Source organism: Agelaius phoeniceus, chromosome 6 (genome assembly GCF_051311805.1).
Source record: "Agelaius phoeniceus isolate bAgePho1 chromosome 6, bAgePho1.hap1, whole genome shotgun sequence".
NCBI lineage: Eukaryota > Metazoa > Chordata > Aves > Passeriformes > Icteridae > Agelaius > Agelaius phoeniceus.
Genome location: NC_135270.1, coordinates 16845057 through 16871494, shown reverse-complemented (window position 1 = coordinate 16871494; position 26438 = coordinate 16845057). Strand labels below are relative to the sequence as shown.

The following is a 26438-nucleotide window of genomic DNA, read 5'->3' as shown; positions in this document are numbered from 1 at the left end:
GGGTCCTCTGGGGGATGTGGCCGTCTGCATTTTGGGCCCCCGATGGCACGTTTGTAGGGCAGTCACGGTGTCGCTGCCTTGCGGGGAGCAGAGGAAAGGTGCGAGGTGCCTTCCCCTCAGCTGTGGCGACGAGGCTTCATGCCACGCTGCTCTCAGCAGGGGTAAAGGGATGCCTCTTGGCTATCATTGAGCTCGGTGTCCGCCGGCTGCATGCCGAGCCGTGGGGCAGGAGGCGAGCGGGCCCCGGCAGCAGCCGCGCGGGGCCGCTCCAGCACCGCGCTCCGCCGCGGGAGGGGCCGCGGGCCCGCCGGCCGCCTGCCCGTCCGCTCCCGGGGCTGCCGCGGAACCGGAGCGGCCTCCGTGACCCCTGCGGGATGGTGGTGGCACGTCCCCGGCCCTAAGGAATTAGCGGGAACCCTGGGAGGCGCTCGAGAGCTGCCCACTAGCAACGGTATTCTCGGCTCCAAGCCGCTGAAGGAGCTCAGTGGCGTCTTAAATCACACAGGGAGGACGGGAGGACTTCGCCTGTTATAAATTGCCCCCTCCCCTCCCAACCATGTCATCCACCAAGGGTCAGCTCTCTGCTTGTTTTGCCCCCAGTTCCCGCTCCAAAGGCACGCATTTAATCTTTGATCTGGCAGCGAGAAGCGAGAGCAGCCCTGACGGATGCAGCGAGGTGTAATGACAGGCAGGAGTGGGGTTTGGCCCTATGGGACTCCAAAACTGGTCAGTGTGTTGTAGAGCCCTGCTGATCCCTGCTGTGCTGTAGCTCACAGGAGTGATCAGCCCTGCTGCTTGGAGGTTTTTTCCTCCTTCTGCAGGAGAGAGAATCTTTCATCTTCCCCTGCTATTGATTTTAAAGGACTTTTCCTCCCTGCATAGAGTGTGTCTTATTTGGAAGACCATTTAATTCACTCTCTAATCAAAGAGGGAAGACACCAGACTGTTTGCCTGACATCTATGGCTGTCCAGGAAACCGAGCCATGCGTGGGGGATGTCTGCATCGATGTGGCTGGTCCACCACAATGCCACTTGGTAAACCAGCCACCCTAGGGAAAAGCTGACAAGGATCCAGATTGGGCTTACAGGAGCTTGTTTTTTTGTCTCTTTGGATTATATATCGTCATGCTGCCTGGCTATCTGGAGGTTTGTGTGCCTACAGAGGAGGAGGCCCTGTTGTTTGGAAGCCTCACTGGTGCTGTTCTAATAACAGTAATGGGTGCACAGTGGTTAGAAACCAGGACAGGTCAAACTGGTTTACGCACACAGGTCTCAGGAGATTGTCTTCTACCTGCATTAGCAGCATCATGAGACCAGAGAGATGCTACTGTGCATCCAATGCTGCTTGTGAGGAAGCTGGTTCCAAGAAAGTAATTGAGAACTTAAGGATAAAAAATTATGTTCTAAAATCCAGCAATATTACATATAAAGCTCCTCTTAAACAGGGAGAATAGCAACAGACTTACTCACTGTCCTCCAGCCCAGGCAAACTCTGCTTTCTGGTGATCCATGGCCCATCATGCAGTCAATCTGAATGTAAATATCCTGCAGCTTTATAGCCCCTGGAGGCCGTGTTGCTATTGAAGGGGAGGAAAAGGAAGGAAAACAGCAGCTTTCCTGTTTGCATAAAGGAAAGACTCTGGTATCAGTGAGGTTTAAAGCACCATGTGTTGTTACCAGGTCAGACAGAGAAAGGGAAAGAAAAGAAAAAACAGGGAGCAACATGCCAGCTGAAATTCTCACATCTGAACTTTACAGTCTAAAACCTGACTAGTATAGAAGAAAATTTGTGATCAGGATGGAGCAGATGTTCCAAAAAAATGCAGTGGAAAAAGCCTCAGTGAATGCCCAATATAACCTAGGTTTTCATCAAGATTGATGAGCTAGTAGGGACAGCACACAGCACAGGCTGTTTGCTTTATTATACCCAGGTGTAGGCCAGTGTGTAGAGGGTCCTTAATATCACTGCAGCATACTTCAGCATCTTCTTTCTAATTTAATCTGCTTCCTGTTCTCTCCCTCATGGTGAAACACTTCTGAGTGAGGCATCTGTGTGCCAGTGGCAGAGCTGATACCAAGGACAGATTCCTCTTTCAGACTGATGTCACTGACTCGTGTTTGCTCTGTGGAAGAGCAAAAACATTGCATGCTTTTAGATGAACTAAAAGGCAGAGAGGGACACAACCTGATGGATGCCGTCTGAAATTTGCCCCCCCTTTCCCTGCCCCTGAGCTCTGCAGTCTGGCAGGGAGCTGGCCTTTGCAATGGCCACAGCAGCACCAAAAAACATCTGGAGCAGAGCAGGGCAGAGGTCTGCTCCTTCCCTGGAAGTGTAGGAGTTTGGCAGAACACAGCTAAAGAGCACAGTATGAGCTAAAGGATCCATTCCTCATCCAAAGCAGGCCCCCTTCACCAAAGGGGAAGCATCAGAAAGGTGAATTAAAGGAACACCAGCCAACAGACAGGGTGCTGTTCCTGCGGATTCTGCCGAGTCTGTCAAAGAGAAATTGTTCCTTGCAGCAAGGATGGAAGCAAGGTCATTCATAAAAGAGTAATTGATGTCTGCCTGGTGACAGCCCTCCACAGGGCTGATGTGGCTGTCTCTTGCAAAGGGAGCAGGCAGCAGCCTGTGGCTGGCTCTGAGGACCTCCAAGGGTCTAGGAGATGGTGATCCAGCTTCAACCCTTCCACATTTTGTATGCAAACTGCACGTTGCCTTTTTCTTTTTTTCTCCAAATGTCTTCTAATGTAATTAGAAAGTTGCTCTTCCAAAAGCCTTTTGGCTGGGAAGGGAAAAAGCAGGCTATAATTCATTTATAAGATGTTCTCGGAGCCATGTAATTGCTGTGCACCAGCTGGATGGAGGGGGAGCTTCCCAAGGGGCTGCATCTTGGTATTCCCAGAGAAACCAGACAGAAATAAAGGGAGAGTTGATGCTGAAGGACTGAGATGTGGGGTGGAGCTGATGAAGGGAAGATGAAAAGGAGGATTTTTATCTGCTGAGGGTTCTGGCCTCAGAGAGGTGTTGTAAGAGCTGAAGCTGGTAGGGAAGGAAGGGAGAGCACAGGGGAAGGAATCTGGGTTGTCACTGGCATCCTGTTGTTCACACTCTCTGGGTTCATGATGGGTCACCTGAATTATAACTTTAATGGAATGATATGCAGAAGAGTGGTCACATTTTTGTCAGTGCTGGTTTTTCCATCTGACTAATTTTCTTATTTTTAAATTTTATTGTCTTTGAACTTGATTTTGGTGAAAAGGCTGTTTGTTTGGTGGGGAAGTTGTTGGAGGCAGTGTTGGAGGCAGTGTAAAATGCAGGGTCTGGTCCTGTTGAGCACCCAGACATGCCTGTGTAACCTCACCTCCTCCCTCCAGTTCGTGCTGTACCTGCAGGGTTGAACCCCTCACTCCAGCTGGGTTTTGGTCTGAGATATCTTGCCCTGCGAGCTCTTCCACATCTTCATGACTTGTAACCACCTTGTCATGTCAATGTTGGATCAGACTTTTCCTCTCATCTTCTTTAGGGTCTCAGTTAATCTCATTTTAGCTCCTAGCAAGGCAACGAGTGATCTCATCAGCTATATGGCCAGGCAGCTGCCAAAAAATAAATGAAAGGGAGACTGGACATACATAATTTAAGATTTTTCATAAGAGCTGTACCAGGGTTTTCCCCAGTGTCTGATGCAGAGCCTGCAACAAGGCGGCCCCAAAAAAAGCGGTGAATACCAGTGGCAGTCTTGTTCCAGGAGCAAAGTCCCCAGGCAGAGCAGAGAAACAGAGCAGATGGACAAGAGCCAGCAAAAGGATTTTACTGGCACATTCACTTTCATTTCCAGGATTTGAAGTAACACATTTTCCTTTCTTGCTGCTTATGCATGAGTTTGGAGCTTGTTTTTTTTTTAACTATATCTTTAAAGCATTTTTTTTTGTGAAGCAGAACTGGTAGAAGCAATATTCTTCTTCCTCTCTTAAGCTTGAATTTGGTTAAATTTCATTAAAGATTTAAACATTTCCAAGTTATTTCAACTATATCATACAATGAAAACAGTAATAGAAAAAAATTAGAAATCAAAATAAGATGCAGTCAGCTGGGTAAGTTTCCCACATAATGTTGTGTTGAAAGAGGCACAGTTTAATGGAAAAACTTATAAGGGCATTAATTTTCAACCAATGCTTATTCATCACCTTTTGTCATTCCGAGACTAAGCTGTGGATTCATATTGGATCAGCCTATTTAGCCTTCAAACACTTTACAGGCACTTTTCCCTTCCTTTTTTTCTTTTAAATGTGAACAAGATCATTTGGTCCAGCTATCACAGCAGGCGAGTGCTTTTTATATCAGGGCGTGGGGTTTTTGGTCCAGATTTGTTCAAATAAAAACACAAAGCATGTAACTTCCAGCTTTGCAAGCCTAAGGAAGAAGACAAAAGTCAAGTCATGGCCTACATCGTTGCTGTTATTGTTTAGACACTTCAGGGGCAGTTTCTGGCCTTGATTATATTTCTATCATCCTGTTGTCTAGCTAGGATGGTGCTGATCTAAGGAAAGCAGCTCGGCTGTGCAGCTGCCACCTTGCTCACAGAAAAAGTCCAGCTCTTCTTCCAGAGCAGATTGATTTTTACCTCTATCCCAGTTATTTCCTTCTTTATGAACTATTTGTGTGGGTTTTCCCCTCTTTGAAGCCAACAGCCAAGTTTTAAATGCAGGGGATTGAATCCCATGATTATGGAGCACAGTCCTGCAGCGAAGGGAAGCATACTGTAAATATAATGTTTTATATGTCCTTTTCTTTGTCCAAGAGGAATTTGGGCACAATAGATTAACTGCTCTGCTGGAAGCTGCCTGGTTTTTTGGTCAAACTCTTCAATTGGCCACAGTGTAATTAGAGGGCTCTTGATGGAGAACCACATTATTGTCCATCTAATTTCTTTTAAGTAACTGACGTTATGAGGGATATTAAAAGAAGGTGATATTTAAACTTTAATGAAACTTGCTCAAACAAGCATATTAAATATGTCCTGATTGTGTTTGCAAATGGGTATTTTTCTCCCCAGGCTGAATGTTGGTATTTTTCCTCTTTATCCTTAGGGATTTTTCTGTTTTGCTCTGGCCTTTTGTGGATTGATCCCAGCTGCCTGCTGGAGATACACACACAGCACGGAGGTAAGTGTTGTCTGCTAGGAAATACCACCAGCATCTCGTCAGAGATTTTTTTCATAGCAACTATTCCACCCATAAAAGGGACATCTGGTGTTAATTAAACCATCCATATTGAGGTCTATCAGATCCATGCTCTGTTGCATCCATCCTTTGGAAGAACAGGGTCACCTTTATCAGATGCCTCTTCAATGGGATCATCTGAAGGGAGAAGCCCATGGAAAATCTCATGCAGGGCAAATGCTTTGTGCTGAAAACAAAACAAAATGCAAGCCTCCTTAGCTTTGGGATTTTTTTAAGCAGATGTTTGCTTTGTTTTGTTTTGTTTTGTTTTAAATGAGATGCTTGACTTTTGAAAAGTAATTTCCAGCTGGTTCTAATTCCTGCTAACATCAATTGGGAGCCTCTATTTGAAGGCAGTGTCCAGGAGAAGCACCCAGGAGATGTGTTTATTAACATGCAGCAGTGGTACATGAAAAACACAAGAGTGAAAAATGGAATTTTGGGTCACTATGATGCTGGACCAGAAAGAGAAGATTATAGGAAGCTGAATTTGGAAGAAAGTTGGGGTTTGAAGTTTTACCCCAGAGCTTGCTGGTGCTGGGGCAGATGGGTGATGTGGGAGATGCAAGATGCTGGGTAAGTTGGTCTTTATTCCTCCTTTTGCATCCCTGCACTCAAAAAAAATTTAAGATACTTGGGAGTGTAAAAAAATCTTTTGAAAGCAGAACACTGGTATTTTTGGCAAATACCTAAATAATTCAGAGAAGTGCTTGGGGCTTTGATAGGTGTTTCATGCAGTGGCTCAGTCCTTGTCTCTATTTTGCTCTTCCCCAGCCCTGGGCACATGCCATAACCTGTAATGTTCTGGGCACCAATGAGGATGTAACGTGAAACATCATCCCAGTGAATTAGGGATTGATGCTGCCAGCTCATCTTTTTGGTTACATGTACTGGGGGTGATCAAAGACCAATCTGAAGTGTCAGAAGGCTGGCCTTGAGATTTCCTTCTGTGATGGAGGAGCACAACTCCATCAAAATCCCAGAAACTCAGTTCACACTAGGACTGTGGCAATTGGTTTTGCAGGCACAAGGAGCCCTGCCCTGCAATGGTTCAGTGTCCTGTGCATAAATTAAATCCCAGTCTTTCTGAAAGTAGAAGTCAAGGTTAAGGAGAGGGATAAGGTCCTGCTTCTCTAGAAAGTTTTCCCAGAGCTGGCCAGTGCCCAAAGTAGTTGAAAATCCTTTGAAATATGCAGGTGTCTACACTGGACCAGGCTAAAGTTGTTGGCCAAGGTAGGAGCTGTTGGCAAAGGAGATTTTTGGCTGACCTGCTGTTAGCCAAGGCAGCAGCATAAAAACCCAGCAAGCACAAAGCAATGCTTTTTCAGATGCCAACAGCTTGTGGCCCAGGTGTCTGCTGGTGGCAACTGCTGGTGTCTTTTCCTTTAATGTTCTCCCTGGGTTTTTCCTCTGTGAATTTGTCCAATTGCTTTGGAAACATTAGAGTGAGTCCTGATGGGACAACAGCATCTTTTATCTGTACGCTTAACTGGCTGAAGTGGAATCAATCAGAGCTGAGGCATCCATGAAAATATGTCTTTCCACAGCCTCTTTTTTTTTTTTCCTTATTGTTTCAAGCAAAACTATCAACATTTATTACATTCCCAATAACAGTTTAATATGGAAATAATTTGGTTTTCATGACCAACACAGAAGGGAGCACACTTTCCTTCTTCTTTTGCAGACATTAAATTGTAGATTGAAGCACAGGCTGTGTCAGTAAAGGAGAAATGGCACCAGAAACTGTCTGGTTGGCATTGTGAAATTGGGTTTTCTAAATAGACTGTTTTGTTTTGTTGTTAATCCACATACATGGTGTAGGGCATAAAATGACTGCAAGAAAAAGGTTGTATGTTGGGTTATGTAATACAGGGATGTGCCATGCCAAAAATATTTTGCTGAAAATATTTTAAGGCGTATATTGCGTTGTATATCTCTTAATCAGTACATCTGGTTTTACTTCAAATTATTTTCATGGGGTTTTTTTTGCTCTGAGTGCCCTGCCCACAAAAGCAGCCATGGTTATGGTTAGCTTTGGTAATTGGTTGGGTTTCTGTAAGCAAAACAACTTCCACTAGGCAAAATTAGGGGGTTTTGTAAAAGGTTGACTTTCTGGGCAAAGAAAACCAGCAGTGTTTCTGACAACAGAAAAAATACCCTTAGATACCATCTTGTGTTTCTCTGCTTCCTAAAATCCAAGGAAAAGCAAGGAATATAAATGAGAAAGATTTAATTAGAAGTGTCACTTACAGAACGTGTGGAAATTTAGTTTCGACTGAAAAGTAACCTGTCTCACTAGAGAGAGAAATGCAGGTGTGAGAGAAAAATACAGGTGACTGAAAGAAATGCAGATATGTCTGCCCCTCCAGGACAGGACCACAGTGATACAGAAAATTTAATGAAGTAGGGATAAGACTTCTGAAGTCTCATTATAGAGCTGGTTGTTTGAATGTCTTTCTCAAAAGAAAGAACCAAATTCAAGCAGGTGTCCTCTGCTGCCTACTGCATGTCAGTACTCTCAAAAATAGTTAATTGTGGCAATCTTGGGGGGGAAGGGAATCAAACTCAGCCAAGTGGGTGGGTGTCTTGTAAGCCTGATGGGATGTACACAACTATCAAGAAAGGAATGGAACTGAGGATGTAAAACTGAATATGGATGAATATGGCCATTACACATGCCTGAATCACTAAGAGCACCAAGAGGTACTGCTCCACGTTCATGGCTAGAACAAAAATTTCAGTTTTTCTCATGAAAATTTCCAGTGGAATGCCAGACAGAAAATTAGGCTGTTCATTCTGGAAATGCCAGCTGGGAGCTGGTGTCAGTAGTTCCTGTCCTCTCCCTCCCTGCTGGCAAGGTTCCAAACACAAGCAGCACTGAAAACAGAGTCCTCCCCTCCCTTTGCAAGCTAGGGATGGGAGGTCTCCCCTGCTCTGATCCATGGCAGATGCTTCAGTGGTTTACTCCTGCTGGTAAAAAAAAAAAAAAAAAAAAAAAAAAAAATTAAAAAAATCCCTACATTTCCTTCATAAAGCAGAACCCTCTCACACAAAATCACCTGAAACAGTGAACCCCAATACTCAGTTGAAAAATTGTTTTCATGGTTATTATCAAGAGACAGTAGGTAAAAATGTAGTTTGAATATGATGAAAACAAGATGCCCTTTTTGCCTGTGTGGCTCTTTTAGGGCCTTTTTAACAGTATTTCTCTACAGAGAAGCTGGGCGGGGAGAAAGGAAGAGTTATTTGTAAATATTTGATATTCTCAGACCTGGGCACTGTAAACAAAATTAATCTTCTCATTTCCCATTCTTTTCTGCTTTCATGACTTTCTGTAGCTTCTGGATGAATTCTTTCCGACAGATGTTGAATGTTTTAATTTTAAGTTATCCGCATTCCAGATGGACTCGATGTCACCATAGTCTGTTTTCTTGTGATGTATGCCAGACATGCAGCAGTCATGAACCTTAGATTTATCATGCTTTATCGTAAAAGGTTGCATCCCAATTGTTCCTTCTCTCAGTGGGAGATGTGGTCTTGGTAGGGAAGTGTTGCAAACCTTTCTGAGGAAGGACAGTGGTACAATCAAAGTGAACGAGAGACTGACGTGCATGGGAGGGCAGAGGGGATGGGATGACCTCTACACAAGATCTTTGCTGGAACTGCTGTGGTAACCACAGAAATCATGATGTTTTCAAATGGTTTTCAGCCACATTAGGAACTCCTGCTTCCTGAAGCCGAAGAGCTGAGTCTTGTTTTCCAAAGTTATTTTTATGGCAGTTCCTTTGCCACAAACTGCTGCCTGTTTAAGAGAGGTCCCTCTGTCATTCACAGCATGGCCAAAAAGAGCAGGGATGTGGAATGTGGAGAGGGATGTAGGAGAGACATGCCACATCTAGCACAGCTGGTGGGGAGGGCTGCTGCTTCCTTCTCCTGCTCCCCAGCTTCCTTTCTCCCCTCACCCACTAACTGCTGCTTTAGAAACCTGTCTGCAGAGACTGGAGCAAAGCTGTACTTGCAACTGCCATAGATAAGATTTTGTACCCTTACTAACCAACACAAAACGAGAATCATTAAGGTTGGAAAAGACTTTTAGGATCATCGAGTCCAACCTTTGACTGTCAACTAGACCAGAGCACTTAGTGCCATGTCCAGTTATTTCTTGAACACTTCCAGGGATGGTGACTCCACCACCACCCTGGGGAGCCCATTCCAATGCCTGACCACCCCTTCAGTGAAGAAATTCTTCCTGATGTCCATCCTGGAACAGCTTGGGGCTCTTATGCTATCACTTGTTGCCTAAGAGATGAGATGAACCCCCACCATGCTACAAGCTCCTTTTAGGTAGTTGCAGACACCAATAAGGTCTCCCCTGAGCCTCCTTTTCTCCAGGCTAAACTACCCCCAGCTCACTCTCACTGGATTTCCTGTGCAGACCCTTCACCAGCTCCATTTTCCCTCTCTGGACATGCTCCAGTACTTCAATGTCTTTCTTGTACTGAGTGGCCCAGCACTGGGCACAGCCATCCAGGTGTGGCCCCAGCAGTACCCAGTACAGAGGGACAATCAGTGCCCTAGCCCTGCTGGCCACACTATTTTTGATACAGGCCGGGATGCCCTAGGCCTTCTTGGCCACCTGGACACACGCTGGCTCATTGTCAGCTTTTACCCAGCACCCCCAGGTCTTTTTCCACTGGGCCCCTTTCCAGGCACTGCTATCTAAGCCTGTAGTGCTGCATGAGGTTGTTGACCTCATTTGACCAAAGTGCAGGACCTGGTACTTGGCCTTGCTGAGCCTGAGGTTTTGGGTTATGTTCTGGGCCCTGCTGTGAAAGAGGCCAGAGGAGTTTCTATTCCACATCAACTTCTGCTGTTCCCTTTCTCTGAGCAGCTTCTAGGAACCCTGTGGTCCTGGCTCCATAAGCCAGGATGGTAGGGTGGGTCAGTGACGCTAAAATTGCTGCGTCATAACAGGAGTTTTGCAACAAAATGAGCATTTTAATTACAGAGATTTATTCACAGGTAAAAGCTTAAAATGGATTAAATTACAATTTCCCAACTCAGGAATTTGAAACTGGTGCAAATAGTTGTCCATAGTTCTGTAAAGGCCTGATTCCCCATGTCCTCTGACTGAAGATGTTGTTTGAATTTGCACTAGCTGCAATGATATGGTAATCTCTTAATTATCAAGTGGTTTCTCAGGTTGCTGGGTGATTTCAAAACGAGTTTCACCTGTGGCTTTTGGCTCCACATGAGTGGAAAGGCATTAGCTTCTCTGTGCTGCACTACTAGTACTTCAAGAATAAATGCAAGGATTTAGCTTTTTATGGGCAGGGAATTAATACAAGCCATTTGTCTACATCGTGATTTTCCTGCAGCCTTGCTCTGCTTCCTTCAGAGGAAATTGTCTGCTCTCCCCTCCTCATGCTAGGAAGTGTAAATGGAGTCTTCCATGCTTTGCTAGCAAGCCAGGTGGTACCTTTTGAGATGGTGATTTTCTAACCTGTTAGAAAGCCCGGAGTACACAGCTGGAATTAACAGCTGCAGCTGTTAAATAACAAACATTGCCACACCTGAGTCTTCTTAAACAAAGCAGCTTCCCTCCTCCTTCCTCTGCCTATGGAACCAGCACTGGTCTTCTGCCTGTGGGTCTCCATTCCACGCAGCACCTTTGCAAAGCCAGAGGCAGCATTGCCTGGGTCTCCAGGAGGGAAATCATCTCTTACTATTCATAAAACCAGCATATGCATCTTTTTTCTGCAGGTAAGTAAGGAACAGCCCATCACTTCCCTGTTAATTTCTTAAGTGGGACTCTTGAGGTCCTTCCTCTGTGGATTTCCTAGGGTGTGTGTATGTCTGCAACTGCTGCCTCTGGTCTGTGTGTTGGGGCAAAGTCTTGCAGGGACTTAAATGATTAAATGTGGGCTGAAATACTAGAGATATTAATGGGATTTAAATAGAAGCTGAAGGTGTGCTCAGTTGTTTTCTGAAACCAGACCTGAAGCATACAGGTAGGTTCCTTTTTTTGGGCTTTGATTCAGGAAGGCTGGATCAGGATTGTAGCTTCTCACAGGGGTCTTCCAAGAGCATTTACAAAAGTCACTGATGTTGGCTGTGAAAACTGTGAACTATCTGACATGCTCTTTGCTCTTGCTCTTAATCTAGGAGGCACAATCACTTTAAACCATTGAGCTTTTCTCAGTCTCTGAACTCCATGGGAAAAAACAAAAATGGGGGGAAACCCCTCCCTCTTCCTTAACGTTTTTAAATACTGTGCCTCTTTCCCAGTGTTTATGTTCTCACCAGCCAGTGACAGCCCACTCCCCCCAGCGAGACACTGCTCTCCTTTGTCTGAGCTCCACACAGGCATTTGCACTCACGGGTTCTATAATTTATGGCTGCCCTGGAGCTGAACCCACGCGGCCCCGTTTCTGCCGCTTTCTGTGGCAGAGCTGGAGCTGCAGCTCCAGTCTCCAGCAGCACCAGCCGTGGCACCTGAGGCCACTCAGACAGTGTAGCAGCACATCAGCATCACTGCAGCACATCCAACCTTCATGCACCTGAAGGATGCTGACCACAGCAGGACAGCCACCACCCCCTCAGAGGTGACAGGGCTGCCCTGGGACTGGCTCTATTGCTGATACCACTGGCTTATAAGCTAAAACTGTTTGTTTTCAGTGTTGTTCAGTGCTTTATGTTGGGAAGCAAGTCTTGCCTGGCACTGGTTTCAAGTGCTGCAGGTGGAGGCTCAGGGATGGCTGAGATAATTTGACCACAGTTTTGGGGAGGGGGTGTTCACAAATTGATGGGTTGTGTGTTTTGAAAGACAGGAACATTGTCATTGTGGGCCCTTGGCAGCTTGTTGGCTTTGCAGTTCTGTTATAAAATGGACTGAAAATTTAATTTTTAATTTTTTTACAAAAAAAAACAAAACAAAGAGCAAACATAAAAAAGCTAATCCAAAAAAAAAGCTAATCCAAAAAAATTCCAAGAGGACCTTGATGTACTTGTGACATTCACAGCTTTGCAGCCACAGATTAGGAGGATTTAGGGAAAAAAATCCTTGTTGATATTGATTGATTGCCTGCCTGTGTTTTCTGCACTTCCCTATAAGGCATCTGGTATTCTGTCACAGACACAGCAATGCTGCATCTGAGTAGCACAAAGGTGGCCTCTGGATTTTATGGCTTGGCTGAGCATGAGGCTGTGATGTCCCCCTCCCCATGGGCCAAGAGGGATGTATAGCACCCACACAGCTAGAATCTGCTCTTCTTTTGGGGATATGGAGATAGGAAATGAGGAGGTGAGCAGTGTCACAACTCAGCACTTTCTCATGTTTTAAGTGTTTTGTGCAAGAACAGGATGGAAGTGCTGAGGCTAGAGAGAAAGAGTTTTTTTCTTTTTCTGAAATTTTTGTTCCACAACAGTTTTTGGTCTGTCTCCTTCTGTGTATACAGCAGAAAGTAGAGGGAAGCCCATATGGTTTGGTTTGGGGTTTTTTTAATGTATGTATGTATAGATAGATACAAAATCTGATCTGGAGGCGGAAAAAGTGGCTAAAAGCCTCATGTGGCTTGTGGCATCTGTGGTCTCCAGTGACCACTGTCAGTCAGAGTGGGAGCAGCACCTTCTTATCTTGTGCCATTTTCCACGGGAGACCCAAAAGGCTGCTCTAATTTGCAGCACTGGCTGGATTTCTGCATCTGGGAATGACTGGTTAGAGGAATGCTCTAATGGAGAGAAGCTGACGGGCAGCGAAGGAAATAAGAACATACAGCAAGCTGCAATGACTGTGTTAGATGGGGCTTGGTTGAGCATGAATGGGGCAAGCTCATCTTACTGTGTGTTTGATCCATGTGGTGGGAGTTGCTCTGCAGCCTGGCTAATGCCCCCAGAGTGGCTTTTTCTCCCCTATTTCACTGCAGTTGCGTCATTGCTTTGCCCAAACCCAAGCTGTTGCAACTGCCCCACCCCTGTTTCTGGCATGCTGTGAATGCATGCATTTCTGCACGCTGGGGAGGAAAGGGAAGACAGAGACAGCAAAATGCAGAAGTGTTTTTCTTCTTGGAACAAGGAAGAGTTTTGACTGAGTTTGCTACTTTATTACAGTTTCACTTCTTAATTGTCTAGCTTGCGGTTCATAGCTGAGCTTGGGAGTCTGCAGTAGCCACCTCTAGAGGGACATTTCTGAGTGAGGCTGCTGAGTGCATCCTCTGTGGTGACGCTGAAAGAACACAAAGTGCTGAGATTGCAGTTTCTTCTGAGCCTGCACTGCATCTGTGCAGTTTGATTCCTCAAAGGCACAAAGACCCATAGGAGTGGAGGATCTTCCTCCTGCTTCCCATGCTTGTCTTTCTCCTCTGCCATGCCAAGTGTTCCTGTTTATTGGAAAGGAGGAAGGTGGCTTAGTCTTTGAGACAATCCTGATATCTCCTTTCACTGTGTTCGCCTTGAGGTTTGCAGAGGGATTTTTACCCAACAGCAGTTGCAAAGGTGGTTCACTAAGACTCAGACCATTGTTCTTGGTGCAAGTCTACATTAGTTTCCACCTAAGTGACACTTCCAGGTTGCCTAGACACAGGCATTCACTGGCAGCAGGATTGGGATTCATTGGCATCTTTGGCTTGCAAAGGCATCAGGAACTGAAGGCAGACCTTGTGTCATCTTTCTGTCCCAAATCCAGTTACAGGTAAAACTTATCCTGATAACTGAAGTCAAAAATGTCAGTTTTCCTCTTGAAAGAGGCAAGGTGGAAATTTGCTTTAGTTTTAATAGCCAAAGGCAAGAACTCCAATTGCTTAGAGTACATGTCTTCCTGCAGTCATACATTCTGCTTCTTGGGAGATAAAGGATTTAGAGGATGATAAATAATCTCAAAATTCCTTTTTTCTTTTACTTAAGGTGAAAAATGGTACTTACTGAGTCAGTTGGAGTCAGCTGCATTCATTTCAGTGGTGATTTTCCATTTGTTGTATCCAGCAACCCATCAATATCATTCCTAAATGAATATTTCATTAAGGAATGCAGACAGAAGTGGGAGGCAGCAATTATTTACCTGATTTAGAGCTGGAACATTTCACCCAGCTTCTTCCAGGAAAAGAATTACTTTGAGGTGTGACCTCCATATCACTCAAGCTGGAGATTTTTCTTAGCCAAAGCCCAGCTGATGCTTTACCTTCAGCTCATGGTGTTTCTTACTGATGAGCACTGCAGGCTCAGTCTCCCTCCAAGGGAGAGCTTTGTCCAGCAGAACTCTTCCAGCAGAGGATCATAGCATGTCACTAGGAACAGGAAAATCCACTTGACTATTATGATGCTTATATGTGGGAGGAGTGAAAGACCTTTTGAAAAACAGATGGACTTTCTCTTCTCCAGCTATATCTGCCCATTGCATGCTAAGTACTGTTTAAGTGATGGGACACAGCTCTTTATCTTAAAGGACATTATTAACAGCAGCAGTGTAAGCCCTCAAACTCAACAGTCATCCTTTCGCTTTCGTTTCGCTTAAACGTGAGCGAAAGCACCCTGAGTATTTTTAATGTTTTCTTCCCCCAACAACCAGTGTAAGGTACAGAAAGAGAAAATTGTCTTGAGGCAATGGACTCAAAGTTGCCCATCAGGGGAGTGTGGGAATCTGTTGAGGATGGCAATTGACTACAAGGCAGTGCTGCAGTCTAGCTCTTCACTGTGCTAGGAGCTGGATCAATGGAAAATACAGGGATGAACTTCTGCTGGATGTAGCAATGCTGCAAATAAGTCATGAAACCACCAGGTGACTGTCTCATGCTTTCGGGCTTTAATTTTTACATCATCAGGCACACATGAGTAAGCACAATGTTTTGGGCTGGATAGATGCTGCCGTGCATGACCCATGCTTCAGAGCTTGGTTGCAGCTCTGAGTATAAACATAATCCCATCCCAGGCAGCTAAGCGTGGTGTTTTGCTCTCTTATGTCTTCTCTTATTAAACCAGACCTCTTGTATGCTCTGTGGCACAGTCTTCTGCACAGAAGGAAATAGCCAGTGATAAATACTGAGATTTTTTACCATCTACCTACCTCTGAAGTATTTAAATGAGAAAGCTGTCTGCAGTAGTCTTTGAAAACAGACCATTATGTTGTATGAAAACAGCAGTTTTTCCCTCCAAAATCAAATGATCCTAGCAAAAATCAGAAAGAGGATGTGGTGGAACTACAAGCTATTCACTCTTTAAAAAATGGATTTAGAGTTTGATATTCCCTTACTAGGATCTGAATAGCCTATTCAGATAATGTCTGGATATAAATGCTAGATATAATTGCAAGATAGAAATGCTGAGAATGACTAATCAGCAAATTGTACTCTAAGGCTTGCCCAGACACACATTCTAAAAGGAAATTATTGCTATTAAACATTTTCCATTTAATGACTTGTGTTTTCAGCTCTTGGAGGCTGCTTGATGAAATGAGAATGAAAAAATCAGTAGGTAACAGAAGTCAGCTCAGAAGCAAGCTCAGAAATGGTGCAGTTGAAGTCTTTGGTAGTCATTATGTACCTGGAGATTACTGTTATCATTTCCATCACTGTAGCTGAGCTGGCTGTGAAATTATAACTGCTTGTGGTTTTTTCAATTATTGTTTCCAACAGCTGAAATAATTTTGAGCCACTGTTTTGTTACAGGCATTTTGTTCCTTCAGATCTTTCCTATCCACTCTTATCCTTCAGACAGCTACCTCTCCCAGTATTCCTTGGCCCAGATTTCAAGAGACCTTTAGAAAGTAGTTAAACTTCTGGATTGCTTTCACCCCTTGAACCCTTCCTTGAACATAGCTGCTTGCTTGAACCCTTTCATTTTTTTCTTTTAAAGTCACCCAAATTTAGGCCTTTTGGACAAAAGCTCAGCATCCTGATCCTCATGGTAAATATGAAAAGACAAATATTGTGCATGCAGCACTGGTTCCCTTACCAAAACACATATGTATGTTGTCATAGCACAAAACAGTTTTTATTCCTACATCTTAGACTGGGATCAGGATATTTAAAAGGTAATAATCGCTTACATTAAGAAACCTGCTGCTCTGTTGCTCTTTTCTCCACAAGAGGAGCTCAAATATTATTCTTTTTTTCATTATTCTTAATCCAATTCTTCAGTGGAAATGGACGTTCTTTTTATTGAATCCATTTATTTAATTGCTGCTTCTGGAAAGCTATTTCATGGCCCACAAGAAGTTAGAAAAGCTTGGATATTTTCTTCATTATTGGGTTATAAGGTTTGCTGTGGGGAAGGTTGGTGCAGAAGTCGTTTAGAAATCTGGTCTTACTGTTGCACCCAGCTCACTTTATGCACTCTGATACCCCAGGGGGACAAAAGGAGCATCCTTCTTCCTCACTAGTGTGGAACAGCTCAGTGTCACACATTTTGCTGTGGAGTATTTTTTCTTGGCCCATAATATCTGAGCTCTGTCACTGGTCACTCTTATGCCATGTTGATAGCTGTGGAAAATCTTTTGATGTGTGCCTTCAAACTCTGTTCCTGGAGGCACAGAGCCAATCTGGATACAAATAATCTTCTCAACCCCCCCACCTCCCTGGTTATCACCCTCTGTTGTTGCTTGTGTTTTGGACAGCTGGGCAGGACAAAGCAACCTTGCAGTAATAGATGCAACCACCTTGAATGATCCTGGTTTCACCCCTGAGCAGAGAGTGCTGGGGTTTTATTCCTTAGAGGAATTTCCAAGTGTGAACCCTTAGGCTGAGCTGCAAAGCCTCTCTGAGAGATGGCTCTGTTCCCAGAGATTTCCCTGTGTGGCCACCCACTCTGCCTGTCTCTCCCATTGATTTTTTCCCTCCTGAAAGACAAGCACTAACTGCAGGGCACTCGACCGGTGCTGCTGAGGAAGCAAGGGAAAATGAAAGGAAAAAATAAGATTTTGACTCCAGGCACTGAGGACAACTGTCATATTTTTTTTCTCTGACACCCGAATGGGAGTTGGCTGGGATCTGTCAAGCTTCAAGTTCTCACACATTTGGTAAATATTTAGGGTCTGACTCACCACTGAATCATTCCCATTATTTTTTTTACTCTGTTCAGAGAGATGGCTCTGCCACTTAGGTAACACCAACCCTCTGAGGTCCTCTCACTTTTTGTTTTCTAGCATCTCATGGTCATGTGTGCCTGTCCTCACAGTACCACCTTCAGGATGGGCAGATGGCGTCAGCCCTGGCTGGCAGAGCGACTCAGAGGCACACTGGTTGCAGGCACCCAAGTTCTTCTCTGACACAAAATCCAAAACTGGCCAAAAGCTCCAGCCATCAGCTGGTGAGACCCCAGCTCCTTAGTGCCTGGTGGGTCACACACCTGCTCCTGCTGCTGCCTGGGGTCATTTTAGTAATTGCACTGCCTGTATTGCTATACTTGCGAGAGCTTCTGTGGAAATCAAGAAGAGCACAATTCCACCCAGAGATGACTGTGGTCAGTGTTTTGTACCTACAGACCTCTGCTTTCATTGCAGGTGGAAGACAGCATGATGGATGTGTATGATTTTGTGTATGAGGAGGTGAGGAGGAACACCTCCAGCTTCAGGAGACATGAACTGACTGCCATCCATGAAGCAGTAAGTTGTCTTTTATCTGCAGGAGAAAACCTTGCCCTGGGGTATCTTCCTGAGGGTTTTGGCAGGCTGGGGCTGACACCTGTGCTCTGTCTCGTGAATGCTGCAATCCCATTTTTCCTCAAGAACCGAGTCCTCCAGCCTGCTGTGGAGTCTGCTCCTCCCTTCTTATTCTTCCTTTCTCAGATCTGACCAACCAGATTACCAACAGGAACAAAAGGTCACCTCTTTGAGCATCACTGTGGTGCAAGATCTACAAAGCTTCTGCCCTGCAGCTGCCATAGTATTCTCTGTCTCAGCAGCCACTGTGACTTGCTCCCTATCTGTGGTAAAAGAGTGTGGATATGCACTGGGTCAAGTAGAGAGGAAGGGGCAGGAATTCCACTTAGTCCAGCAGTAGTATTTGCACATGGTTATTCCTGTTTATCCTCAAGTTTGTGTCTGAGGAGAACTGGAGGCTACACAGCCTCTTACAGAACTGGAGACTGCTATCAGGCTCCCAAAAACCACTACCCAGGATGCTGTTGGTCTCTGTAGCTCAGCAGGTAGGCAAGGGTGGTTACCCAGAGCACAGGGAGGTCACTTGCCCCCAAAGCCACAGGAGATGAGTGAGGATGTCCCCCACAGTGAGAAACTCCCAAGTCCCTGCTGAGTAAAGGAGATGCCATTCCCTCGCACAGCAGGGCTTGTTTGGGGAGTGAGTTCATGGCACACACAAGGCTGGATGGGGAGGTCAGCCCTGCTCAGCTGTTTTCAGACACCTCCTACACAACTCCCTGTACCCTTCTGTGTTTTCTTAAATCATCATAACAAGTACTTTTCCAAGCTGTTTCTATCTGTGCTTCTCAAAACACAGAAGAGGTCAAATGTTCCTTTTTGCAGTGGTGGTGGTGGCCCTCAGAGCCGTGCCCAGGCATGGGAGTGCTTGCTCTCAGGGTTGTGGAGCAGCACTCCCAGGGTCCCATTTGACAAGGAGAACCAGGCACAATGCCTGGCTTCACCAGTTGCTTATTTTAGTTGCCACTTGAATTGATGGAGAAGCAGTTTTTCTACTCCTGTTTTTTTTTTTTCCTTCTGTCAGAGCTCTAAACTGTCCAGTGCACCACAGCTATAGGAAACCAGCTCCCCAGAGGGTGTTGCTGGGGATCCCCTCGGCCCATAACAATCACTGGAAACGTGAGTCTGTGCATCCCTGGGCTTTCTGGAGCAGCCACTGGGCATTAATATGACCACAGAGGAAGGGCTCGGCCCCACTCCCAGGCAGGAGTCCTGGGAGAGCATGAGCAAGTTGGAGGCCATCCACAGATCTCAATCAGATCCATCCACCTCCCCTGAATTTAGCCTGCATTGCTGCAATTGTTGATTCCTATGGGCTGTGCTCCTTGCCACCCTGGTTGGGTAGCCCTGCCTGGGGCAGCAGGGGCCCGTTGCCAGCACCTCCTGCTGCAGCAGCTGGTAGCAAGGGGAGAGCCCTGGCAAACTTCTCCCTCTCTTGCAGTTCCTTTGCTGTGGGAAGCACTCTCCTTTTGGGGACACAACCGATGTTGAGAACACGACATGCCCACCCAACCAAGTGCACAATGAAGGACAGGTAAGGGAAAGGATTCTCCCACACCATAGTGGGGTTGTGCCTCTACTTCCTAGCTATCAAAACCTCACTGGTGCTAAAGTGTTAATGAGAATTGTACTTTTTGATAGTTTAGGGTTGAAACAGGTTGGGATTTGTTTTGTTGGGGTTTTGTTGTTTTGATAACACTGGACACAGTATGGGAGTAATGCATTCAGCTCTGGGGTCCAGCACAGGAAGGACATTGACCTGGTGGAGCAAGTCCAGAGGAGGCCACCAATATGATCAGAGGGATGGTGCATCTCTCCTGTGAGGAATGGCTGAAAAGATTGATTTTGTTCAGCCTGGAAAAGAGATGGCATGGAGGTGACCTACTTGTGTCCTTCTAGAAAAGGAGAAAGATGCAAGAAAGATGGAGAGGGACTTTTTGCAGGGGGATGTAATGACAGGACAAGGGGGAATGTCTTGAAACTTACAGTAGTTTTAGATTAAATATTAGGAAAAATTATATACTGTGAGAGTGGTGAGGTACTGGCACAAATTGCCCAGAGAATTTAGGAATTCCCCATCCCTGACAGTGTTTAACACCAGGTGGGATGGAGCTCTGAGCAACCTGGTCTAGGGAAAGGTGTCCCTGCCCATGGCTGGGGCGTTGGAACTTCATGGGATCTTTAAGGTCCCTTCCAACCCAAATCATTCTATGATTGTGTGAATCAGGAGGAAGAGCCCTGGTGGATCAGCAGGTCTCAGACCCACAGGTGCAGTCTCCTTCACTGCTCTAGAAAGCTTTCAAAATGCTCGTGTTTGCAGCCTGTCACTTCCCTTGAGCTTCCTGCTCATCTCCTGTGCTTGCAGAGAGTGTGAGATATCACAAGCATGTATCAGAGCACAAAAAAAACCTGTTTGATTTTCCACATGACACTAATTTCTGATACTTGAAATGTGTTCCAGTTAACAGCAAATGTGGAATTTGATGTAATTCCATTTTCTCCAGGGCATTAAATAGGTATTAAAATGAGAAGCTCATGAAGCAGGATGATGATACCCAGCAGCAGCTTCCTCGAGTATGCTTCATTCTGGCTCTTTCAAGCATCTCACTGGGGCTGCTGGAGAAGCCACCAGTATTAAACTGTTGTGCACTGAAGCTACAACCCTCTGAGCATATCTATTGCACAATGATGTTTCTTCCACCAGAGTAGCTAAAGCCACCAGCATCAATATTTGGTGTTTCTAGGAAAAACAAAACCACGCGGCTGCAGCGATACAAACACGTTGTCAGGTGAAGATGTCAAGTGCTAGCAGCACCCGTGATGCACAGGCGCACGTCAGCCCGCTGGGGCAGCGTTTCTAAGCACAGCCTCCCAGAGTGCCACATCCCAGGGCTGGGTGGAACTCGGCTCTAAGAGCAGGAAGGGAGAGCAGAACAAAGCTGTTCACCGTATGGGCGACTCATTCCTCCCACTTAGTGGTCTGTTTCCCTCGCTTGGGAGCCAGGGAAGTGAGTGGGAGGATGTGCTTTGTGTGACACAGGAAACTGCAGAGTTTGGTGGCCACACTACATTCACTCTGAACGCTCTTTCTTCCTTCTGCAAATCCCTTCATCAAGGGCATGCTCTTGCATTTCTGAAATGGCTGTCTTGGCTAACACCTCGGGGATTTCTGTGGGGCCATTGGTATGCTTAAGGCTAATGCATATTAATGTTTGCAGCACCTCACAAAATCGAGCTGTTCATCAGTAACCTTGGGGAATGCATTTGGCATCACGGTGTGCTCTGCTTTTCTATCTTTCCATTTCCTTCTTTCCATTTTTCAGTGGGTGAAAAGAAAAAAGCTTTTGCTTGACCACACTTAGGCACACATCCTCCACAGTCCAAAATGCATCACACCAATAAAATTGTAGGCGTAGGCGTGTTGTAGTAACAGAAAAGATACCACAGATGTTTGTCTTCCCAAGCTGCAGCAGCAGAAGGGAGAACTGCCCAGCTGTGCAATGCTGCACCCCTTTCTTGCCTCCTTTCTCTCTGAGGCTGTGGAAGTGTTGTGGGGATAAAGCCCCCCACCAAGCTGCTGTTGTGCTGCAAGGGGTATTTGTTTCTCTCTTCCCAGGACTGCCTGCGAGAGATCCAGGACTTTCTGAAGAAGCACATGGACTTTGTCTTCTCACTCCTGGGCATCGCCATTGGCTTCACGGTAACAGTGTCTGTCCTTTCACGTTTTGGCCCTGAAAGGCAGGACAGGATCCAGTGAGGAAAAAGTATCTTAAATTAGCCCCCAGAAGCTAGAATTTTGTGTGATTTTGGATGCTAGCAGCAGAGAAACAAGCAGTGGTGGACTCCACTGTGGAAATTGGGAAAGGGTCAGGAATCTGGACAGGATACTAGATGGAGGGGTTTTCCTGCAGGAGGAGGCTTCCTGCACAGTTTTTGTGCCCTAACAAGGCATAGCATCTGGGAGGGGGGAGTAGGATGCAGCAGTTGCATTTCATCCACTCAGGCTTGCCTGTGTGACTTCTGTGAGTGAGAGGCCATGTCACCTCCGCGGGGGCTTGTGAATTATGTAGGAAGCCAGCAGCAATGGAGATGCAGTAAAGCCTTCATATTTTAGGAAACTTGCTGCCTCCTAGATCAACTTGGGAAGTTTCTTGTGCAGCCAGAGCTGGAAGGTCTTGAAAGCTACTGAGCACCAGCAGTGGAGCCTGGAGAGCTGTGCAGAAAGGGAAGGTCTCATCCTATTAATGACCACTATATGAATCTGATGAGGAACATCTCAGGCCATGTGTGGGGAACTCCCAGGCTCATAAAAATTAGGCTGCAAAGGAAAGGGGAAGAGTGTGTTGTCTGGGCTCCAAGGGTCTGTCTTTGAAGGAGTAACATGCAGAGGAGGGGTGAAATCATCTTCAGATGATGGCTCATGTAGAAAGGCTCTGAAGTTAATTTGGGGGAGAACAAAAGAGAAAATTAAATGCTGCAAGAGAAGCATATCTTTCCATGGTGAGGGGGCTCTGGGGCTGCATGAGGGTGGTCCCTTTGGAGCTGGAGCAGGCCACTAATTAAAACCAGCCTTCTTGTTTGCCCACCCACTGCTTGGCAGAGGTGTATCACTGTAATTACCTGTACACAAGGACTCTGAACATGTGGTGATGCATACCAGAAAACAGCATGTGAAAGGAGACTCCTTTCTCCACCATGAGGGCAGGTTTGGTCTGCTATGATATCTCCATGCTGCTCCCCAGATGGCATGGCCTTTCTTGATTGAAACTGTATTTGGAGATTGTTTTATGCCTGTGTCCACCTTGGCACATTTATGAATTAGAAGATTCTTCTCCATCTAAATAAAACCCAGAGGAACAAACAATTTGTATTTTATAACAGTAAATTAGGAAAATCATCAGGCATTGCTATGGAGCTGTAAATGTAAAGTCATGTGTGAATATTTGGTGTCACTTTCCAATTTTTCTCCAGTATAAGGAGAATTTCACTGCAGCTATATTCAGATAAAAGTGGGAGCACTTTTATAACAGATACACTTTTTTCACAGCTTGATGCTGTAGCCAGATAAGGCAGCTGTCTTTGAAGCCTGTGCTAGAGGAAATCTCACCGTGCAGTTTGCTATTGTGATGGCAGGATGCAAGGGAAGCACGTAAAGAGGGCTGTAGCTGCTCTGATGTCACTGTCCCTCAGCCAACAATGCTCACACATCCCCAGATCAAGCTGCAAGCAAAGGCATTAGCACATTAGGGCATATTTGAAGAAAGAGCACATTGTTAAAGCCCTCATTATCCTTCCCACAGCAGCCTTACCTTGGGTATGTTGCCTGTGTTAATCCTGATGTGTGATACACCAGGCAGAGTATCACAACAGAGAGGAAGTACACTGTTCTCTGCATTTATAACTATTTGGGGTTGGTTTAGGCATTTGTCTGTTTGTTTGTTTTGTTGGGGGTTTTTCTTCAAACAAGACATGAGTGTTGTGGGTTTTTCTCTTTAAAAAAGGCTATGAGAGGTATGTTTGTTTGCATAGAGGAATGTTCTGTGGCAGGAATTAAATCTGAATTTCCTGGTTTCATTTTATTTCTTGGTATTTTTAGGGCCAGGTTTGAGCTGTGCTATTCTAACTCCAATTAGATGTTTTAACCATGTGTTGCTTTTTTAAAAATTTCCATGTCAGAAATGGTGTTCAGCACTTCACTGAAAACCAGCTCTCCTCAGCAAAATGTGACAACAGGCAATATTTATGATTGCTTATTTGCACAGATGGAGCATCCTAATCAGTTACACACTTAATTGTACGCCTATCTCATTTATTTCCTTTTAGGTTTATGGGATGTTCCTAACTTCATTCCTCTGGTTCTCCATCCACTTCAGCAGCAACCTGTACTGGAAAGGCAAATACACCCTGCGGGAGAGGTAGAAACCTGATGCCTGGGCATCCCTACCAGGCAGAGCCAGCTCTTGGCACAGGAAGATGTCTGAAGTCACCCACAAATTGCCCCGGGAAGGTATTGTGTGGGATCAGGTGATGGGATATGTGTCACGCATTTCCCTTTCCTGCACTACAACTGGGCTCAGAGATGCAGACTCCCTCAATGGGAGACATACAGGCTGTGGCTCCACAAGAAGGACACAAGGAGTTCTTTACAACCAAATGGAGAGAAAAGCCCAGCAAAAATCGCAGCATTAAACCAAACTTCTCTCTTGCTGTCATCTGAGCAGTTCCCTGTGACCCCCAAAGATGCAATGTTTCTAGGAAGATGGCTTTGGATCGCAGCCCAGGATCAATGTTGCACTATCAGTAAATAAATGACAGGAAGTGTGTCACCACTGATGCAAAATGTGCTTTCCCAGAGTGGAACTTGCAATGATTAACTTTAGGCATTTTTCTGATCATGCTGGATGCTACATAGGTATCCAATGACTGTCAGCTAGTTTTCCTGTTTTCACGTGTTGCCAAATTTATAGAACTTTTGGTAGAGATCAGAACAAAAAGTGAGAAAGTAGTGAATGAGTTTTGAAACAACTGACCTACAGAAGGATGTATTTCTGTTATTCCTCCTTGCTAATGCAATTCAACTTTTTTTTTTTTTAATTCTTAGGATTTAGTCAGCCTCCTAAATCTTGATGCCACACTGATTCCACAGGGGCTTGTTAAGCCACACCTGTGTCTAATTCTGGGCCCCTTAATTTAGGAAGGATGTTGACATACTCAAACACATTCAGAGAAGAGCCAGAAGGCTGGTGAGGGTTCTGGAACACAAACCCTGTGAAGAGTGGCTGAGGAAGCTGGGGTTATTTAGACTGGAAAAAAGGAGTCTTGGGGTGACCTTATCACTCTCTACAACTGCCTGAAAGGAGGGTGTAGCCAGGTGGTGGTTGGTCTCTTCTCCCACGCAACCAGTGACAGGATGAGAGAGCACAGTCTTGAGCTGTGCCAGGGGAAGTTTAGGCTAGACATTAAAGAAAAATTCTTCACAGAAGAAGGGATTGGGCATTGGAATGGGCTGCCCAAGGAGGTGGTGGAGTCACCATCCCTGGAGGTGTTTAAAAAAAGCCTGGACGTGGCACTCAGTGGCATAGTTTAGTTGATAAGGTGGTGTTAGGTCATCGGTTGAACTTGATCTCCAAGGTCTTTTCCAACCTGGCAAACTGTGATTCTGTAACTTCTGGCCCCAGCTCTGTGTTTATCAGGCTTTGCTAACCCACTGTGCTCTTGTGGTAAAAGGACTTTGATATTACACACACAAACAGGAGTTTAAATCTATAAGAGAATGGGACTGATCTGCAGCCAGGTCAAACAATACAATGTCCAACTCCACGTCCTTTTTACATCACAAGAGTTGTGGTGTGAAGGGCTGAAGGAGGGCTGTCTTCTCATTCCACACCCTTGGAGCCAGCAGAGCTTCACTGTTGACTTCACTGGAAGCAGGATGAAGTTCAAACTGCCCCAGTGTATATTCAAGCTACCTTCTGGCAGTCACCAACACACCTCAGTCTGGCAGGGAATTGGGTATGATATGCACTTCCCAGCTTATGCACTTTCTAGTGGGGAAGTATTCACTTAGACATGTATATGTATCATCACCTATATTGATCTCTGGAAAGAGACAATCTCCCTTGTGAGCTCCAGCTGCGACTGTCAGGCTACTGCTACTGTTATTCCTTAGGCCAGCTGGCAGCCCATGTGACTCATGGTTGCTTCAATAAAGATGAATTTCTTGCAAAAGGATACCTCCTCTTTTTTGTGCCATGCATGAAGCTGCCTGCATTGATTGGGGGTTTACACCATGGGGGGACTCAGTAATTCTTTCAGTGCTGGGAAGAGAGACTCCCCAGGAAGCTTGTGCTTGCCAGTCCTAGCAGTGTGCTGGAGGGAGAGGATGGCCTTGGTCCTTTGGAGGAAAAGGAGCAGCTCACCAACCTCAGCCAGCTGATGGGCCAGTAGGCTGGCACCTCTCAGGGTGTAATGCAAGCAGAAGCAGGAAAAATGCTTAAGGACATGTTTAAGTGACCAGAGTATTTATATGGAAGCAATGTCTGTGGTTTCACTTTTTAAGGATTAGGTAGTCAGGTCTTGCACACTGCTCTGCATTGGCTAGTTAACTGCTGATATTCTACCATATCAAAAAACATCATGGACAAATTGGAGGAGCCAATGTCATCAGTGTGGGTTACCTGCTCAACTCTCATCAATGGGTACAAAGAATCTCTGTTAAAGCATCACCACCAGGACTGCTGAATCTTTAGGTGCTCCACCTTCCCAGGTCAGCTTTTAATGTAAAGGCAGAGTTGTGGACAGGAGTATCATATATATGATGAAGGTATCTGCTTTTCTGCTCCTGAAAATTGCAGAGTGATGTCTGAAGGACATCCTGTAGGAACCCCTGCTGCTACACACAACACAAGCTCTGAGAGAAGAGTGTGTCCAGCCACTGGCCATCTCGTGAGCTTTATTCCCATTTCACTGGCTGCTGGAGCTCCCCTGCAAGGAGCAGCACCTTCAACAAGGAGCTGACAGAGCAATGCCCAGCTGGACACACTCTTCTCCCAGAGCTTGTGTTGTGTGTAGC

The 26438-nt window shown here is 45.5% G+C and overlaps 1 protein-coding gene across 1 annotated transcript in view; it reads left to right on the top strand.

The window, feature by feature from the left end:
• Positions 1 to 25597, top strand: part of TSPAN32 (tetraspanin 32) — a 30634-nt gene extending 5037 nt beyond the window's left edge. Inside the window, exons 4-8 of the mRNA XM_054635098.2 lie at positions 5089 to 5163; positions 17711 to 17812; positions 19308 to 19400; positions 21483 to 21566; positions 23690 to 25597. Of these exons, the coding sequence (XP_054491073.1) occupies positions 5089 to 5163; positions 17711 to 17812; positions 19308 to 19400; positions 21483 to 21566; positions 23690 to 23785 (450 nt within the window). The 3' untranslated portion in view covers positions 23786 to 25597. The remainder of the gene's footprint in view (positions 1 to 5088; positions 5164 to 17710; positions 17813 to 19307; positions 19401 to 21482; positions 21567 to 23689) is intronic.
• The last annotated feature ends 841 nt before the right edge of the window (positions 25598 to 26438 follow it).